Source organism: Fragaria vesca, linkage group LG4 (genome assembly GCF_000184155.1).
Source record: "Fragaria vesca subsp. vesca linkage group LG4, FraVesHawaii_1.0, whole genome shotgun sequence".
Taxonomy (NCBI): domain Eukaryota; kingdom Viridiplantae; phylum Streptophyta; class Magnoliopsida; order Rosales; family Rosaceae; genus Fragaria; species Fragaria vesca.
The window spans coordinates 13,270,485-13,276,342 of NC_020494.1; the positions used below are offsets into that span (position 1 = coordinate 13,270,485).

At 38.7% G+C, this 5,858-nt stretch overlaps 1 protein-coding gene across 1 annotated transcript; it reads left to right on the forward strand.

Annotated features, from left to right (window-relative positions):
- The first annotated feature begins 3,615 nt into the window (after positions 1–3,615).
- LOC101314556 (BI1-like protein-like) lies at positions 3,616–5,611 on the forward strand. The gene is made up of 4 exons (XM_004296971.1): positions 3,616–3,979; positions 4,617–4,730; positions 4,914–5,071; positions 5,189–5,611. The coding sequence occupies exons 1-4, from the start codon at positions 3,709–3,711 to the stop codon at positions 5,393–5,395; spliced, it is 750 nt and encodes a 249-aa protein (XP_004297019.1). The 5' UTR covers positions 3,616–3,708; the 3' UTR covers positions 5,396–5,611.
- The last annotated feature ends 247 nt before the right edge of the window (positions 5,612–5,858 follow it).

The window sequence follows — 5,858 nt, forward strand, 5'->3', positions numbered from 1 at the left end:
GAAGCCATGTCCCGGATCGACACTTCGGATCCGACGGTTGGGGCGAGGATCATGGGCACAGCCTTCCCACCGCGAGCAAACAACTTCTACTGCCGGGGTCTAGGAAAGAAGGGCGAGGGGGTCCTGAAGACCACTCCAGGATTTCAACGAAAGGCAGCCTCGACCAGCAGCAGGACCACGACCACCAGGACGACTCAGCTGCTACAGTCGGAACTTCAGAGACTACGGGAACAGCAAGCTGCTCATGTTACCTATAATGCAGCGCAGGCAACCTATAATGCCGCGTAGGCAGCCTATAATGCCGAGGTACATGCCATCCATCAGGTCCAGCAGCGGCAGATGTTCCAGTACATGCAGGACTTTACAGCTGCCCAGCTCCAGGGACTTCTGGCTCCGCCCATACCGCTACCCCAGCCGCCGCAAGCTCCGCAGCAGCCCCCAGAACCGGATATTAATTTAGACGATCTAGATTTGGTGTAGTTGATGAATTATATACTTTTATGTGCTTGTTGTTGGTTATATGGAATTGTTTTTGTGTTTTTTGCAGCTTACTTGGAATGGTAATTTAAAAATTTCGGGTTTTTTTTAATACTGGAATGGACTTATAGCCGACGAAATAAACCATAATTCGTCGGCTATAGTATTTTTAATTATTTTTTAATAGGGTTTAGCCGACGAATAATGGAATGTTTCGTCGGCTAAACCCTTAAAAGCCGACGAAATACGGTCTATTTCGTCGGCTTTAGTTATTTTTTATTTTTTTATTACATACTATAGCCGACGAATATATTAAGCGTATCGTCGGCTAAAGCTGAGAGAATAGCCGACGAGTTGTTTCGTCGGCTATAGATAAGAAACTAGCCGACGAGTTGTTTCGTCGGCTAAAGTTTAGAGACTAGCCGACGAAAAAACTCGTCATCGGCTAAAGTCTGTAAGACTCGTCGGCTAAAGTCTGAGAGACTAGCCGACGACGTCTTCTGTCGTCGGCTAGCTATGGGACAATAGCCGACGACGGGCTATAGTTTCGTCGGCTAAAGTCATTGCCGACGAGCCTTTCCCGACGAAACTATAGCCGACGAAGTCTCGTTGGCTAAGATCTCAGCCGACGAATTAAGCTAACAGGCCGATAAAGAATTTTCGTCGGCTAAAGTGCTTGTCCCGGTAGTGAAGCGAAGGGAGCTCCTCTCGCATAGTCAGAGATTCACAGTCGCCGGGTCATAGTCGAAGGCTGCCGCTGACAAAAGTTTGTTCTTTTCGAAACCCTAGCATAGGAAGCTAGAGAGCAAAGATATATTTTTTTAGAAGGAAATTACTTGATATTGCAAATAATATAAATTTGAACGATAGGATCCAAACTAGTTTGAATGCTAGTATTTTCCGAAAACAATTCAATGTACTGTATCACTTGAACAAAAAAGAACAATCCAGTGTATTCTTTTGTCAATAATCTAATTCTATTTTTATCTGTGGGCTGTGGCTAAGCAAATAATTACTCCCTTAGAAGATAACATGCTTTATGCTCAGGCTTCACTGCATTTAAACAGATTCCAACCATAGTCTTACAAGTAAGAATCAGTTGTTCTAAGAGAGTATTATTGTTCGTCGACTATCAGTTTCCTGATACCATTTTTTGTTTTGATATGATTCAATCTTTCAAAGTGATTTTTGTATGCATTTTTGGTGCCTGAGCAGATTGAATTGAAAACTAGCTGAAACAAGTCTCACTCCAGTTGATGTTTAAGCAACTATTCACATATGCTAGTCTAGACAGGTTCAGGTATCAAAAATTAGTGGAAAGAGCGCTTGCATTGCATAGTGGAATAGAAAAGAGAATTAGACCGTTCCTTTTTGGCTTTGCTGTGGGTGATTGGAATTGAGCCAATTGGCTTCAAGAAGAATGGTATATTTCTCAGTGGTTAGTGAGTCTTATTATAGTGGTGAGTAGAGAAATCCAGAAAGAGTGGTCATGGATAGTGACCATGCCCGGACTTGATATGAGGCTGAGGAGTCAGCCGATTCAAGGCGGGCCCAGAAAAAAATTAACAAGTTTTCATTAATCATCCTATAAATACTGTAATCGAGCTCAAGTTTTGCCAAATTAAATTAAAAGAAAATACTGACATGATGGGCCCATACAAGTTCAACAAGTTATATATAATTATAGTATATTTTAAAATCTATTGAAGTAAGAAACTTGTTTTTTTGAACAGAAAGAAATTTGTTTTATAAATATGATTATTAAAATATTATCTAAATAGGATTACTAGAATATTTAGATATAAAATTACTAAAACATAGAGAGGTTTGGTAATCTCTACATATATTCGGATATTACATGAATATATTTTTGGAAATTACATGTTTGTTGTTTATTATTGTTAATTAGCTAGTTCCTGAAAAACTTTTATAAAGAAAATGCATTTAATAAAAAAAATGACACGAAATGCACATTATGATTTGAGGGCCCAACTTTTAGAGTTCGATTCAGGCATGAAAATCTCAGGTCCGGGCCTGATAGTGACAACTTGATGATACATATGATATTTATAAGAAATGCATACCTATGCTCTTATTTCTTTTGTTTAAGCATGTGGAAGCTTGTGGGACTACTGTTTTAAGAAGAATTTGGTCTACTGTTTCTTTTTTCAGACTAATACAACCAAAATTGCTCTATCAAAAATGAAAGAACTCAGTAGGATCTTTATTTTTTGATCGGATTGAAGGTTAATTAATACATTTTCTTCTATGAGGAAATGTAATCGGTTCTATAATATTTCCTAAAGAAAAAAAAACCCTATTTTAATCCTATTAAAAAAATCATATACAAGTAAAAAATTTGTTTATCGTATTGGAAAATGTATCGCTTATTAGTTTTTTTGTGGCATAAATGAGGTCAGAAAGTTCTTGTTCCAGAGCTTGTGGTATAAAAGGATTGAATATTTTTATATTTCGTGTCCTATTTAGTTTAGATCTTATACTCTAGGAAAATAAGATTCAAGTTTGTACCCCTTATTTGTATATACTCTTTCTATAGTTAGTTACCGATTAGTTTAGATTACGTAATCTACTGTTATGAGTTGTAAATGTGGAATAGGCCTTAACACGCTCTACTAATCAAAATTTTCAGGAATTTCTAGATTCTGAGAACAAAAGGTTAGAGAGGTTCGGAGTAGTATTTTTGCTTTCTGAAATAGGAAATCATTTAAAAGCTTTTTGATAAATAGTAACAGCTACAGCTTTAAAATGTTTCTTTTCTCCAAAATTTAAAATAAATTGTACAAGAAAGAAGATAGAGTTCAGAAAGTGTGAATTGTACTACGCATCTACGAGATCGTATAAATGCTAATTTTGTGTAGAGCAGAAGGGTGAAGTGCCGAAGTGCGAACTATACAACTTAAACCATATTCTTCGTCTCCAAAAATGCAAAGAGGATTATACCATTGGAGACGCAAAGAGAATTAAACCATATTGGTAACATAGAATTAAATATTATCGTTGACTTTGACTTGGGTATTCAGATCCAACGGCCACTATGAAAGCTGTGACAGAATTCTCCGGTCATTCTAGAATCACCGCATAAAAGGAAATTTCCGAAAAACACCCCCAAGTCCCCAACAAACCCCAAAAGCCAGCGTTCTATTCTCATTCTCTCTCTCTCCCAAATTCCCCTCTGAAAATTCCGCAGAGAGAAAAAGCGAGAGAAAAGCCATGAACACGATGCACTACGCGGAGGTGAGCACCACCGCCGGCAAGCTCGAGGAGGTCGACATCGAGTCCGGCGAACTCTTGTACCCCGGCATCAGCAAAGGCGAGAATCAGCTCCGATGGGGTTTCATTCGCAAGGTCTACGGCATCTTATCCGCTCAGCTTCTCCTCACCACCGCCATCTCCTTCGTGACCGTCCTCTATACTCCCGTCAACGACCTCCTCAAAGGCAGCCCTGGCCTTCTCTTGTTTTTCGCCTTCCTTCCTCTCGTCTGTAAGTACCCCTAATTTCGTTTCCGATTTGTGGTTTTAGCGATTTTTTGTGTAAATGTTGGTTCTGGTTGTGCGAGTTTGAGATTAGAGGTTGTAGATCAGGAAAGAAATTCAGATCTGAGTGTCTATGTTTTACGATTTGCGATTTCAAGTGGTGTATGTAAGCTTTGATTGCGGTGATTAGGTTATATTGTTTTAGACCGATTGTATTGGTTGCCTTGTAAAGAATTCAATTCTTGAAGGGATTGATACCTTGCTTGTTTGGTTCTGTAGGATCATATTTTGTGGTTAGTGTTTATCATATGCCTTGTAAAATGCTTTGTTTTGATGAAATGTTTGCTAGTCGTGTTATCAGTTGTATTGGTTTGTTGTATAAGAATTCAATTATCAAAGGGATTGATACCTTGCTTGTTTAGGTCTAGGATAAGATTTATGGTTACAGTATATTATTCTGTGAAAGCATGATGGTTATGTGCCTGGGAAAATGCTTTGTTTAAATACAGAACTCAAGAATGGCTACTTTGGTATAGATTTATGTTATAACAGTGATGTAAAGAACTGCATGTGCTAGTTGTGTTATCCATTGGTTTCATTGATAGTTTTGCATTATCTTACTTTTGTGTTTGGATTCTTTGCAGTGTTGTGGCCCCTTCATGTGTACCAGCAAAGGCATCCTCTGAACTTTATCTTCCTTGGACTTTTCACTCTGAGTCTGAGTGTCACTGTTGGTGTAGCGGTTGCTAATACTGATGGTGAGTTTCATTACTCTATGTCGTGATTGTATTGGTGCCATGTTACAATTTGCTTTCAGTTAGGTTTTGTTTTGAGTTAACGTTGTAGGCTTTATGCAGGTTTTTATTTTTGGTATATGAGTTTAGTTTGTTATATTTGACATATTTGTCATCTGATTATATATGTGCATTGCTTGCTTGCAGGAGCGATTGTGCTTGAAGCCTTGATTCTAACCTCGGGTGTGGTTGCATCCTTGACTGCTTACACCTTCTGGGCTTCAAAGAAGGGGAAGGACTTCAGCTTCCTTGGACCAGTCCTGTTCACTGGCCTCATGGTTCTCCTCTTGACCAGCTTCATGCAGGTCAGACTTCTTGCCATGAAATAGTCCTGTTTGTTAGATTTTTTCATTTGAACATATACCATACTTTAAATACATTGAACTATTTATCTGACTTGGTGATTCTCTGCTCTCATGTAGATGTTCTTCCCACTTGGTCCTACTTCTAATGCTGTCATTGGTGCTGCTGGTGCTATTCTCTTCTCTGGCTATATAGTCTACGATACTGAGAACCTCATCAAGCGCTTTACGTATGATGAGTACATCTGGGCCTCCATCACTCTTTACCTTGATATTCTGAATCTGTTCCTTACAATCTTGCGGATGCTGAGGCAGAGCGACTCTTAGTTTGCATGCGGCGGACATAAACTCTCTGCAGTTGTGGACATAGTATATGTAGTCCAAGGCTAAAGTGGATGTAGTATATTCTTTTCCACCTTTCTACTCTTATTAGTTCTTTCGACCGAGTTTGCTGTGGGATGTCATGCAACTTCTAAGTACTGCAATATGACTTTGGCCAGACTCAAGTGTGCTTACAGCAAGTCAATTATGTGAATTGTTTTCTAATGTGGTTTTGTTCCTACATATTCGTTTAGGACTGTAATCTTGATCCTATATTGTTTAAGAATCCAAAGTGAAATATTGGTCTTGGTGAGGGTGTGGATAGTAGGAAAATTACGCAGTAATATGCATTTATGGCAGTAATATGCATTTATGTCAGTCATGGGCACCTATAATTTTGAAAAGTGACTAATTTACTACCATCTTGGTTAGTAATCTAGTGCTCTCTCACTAGGTGATCCAATTCAGA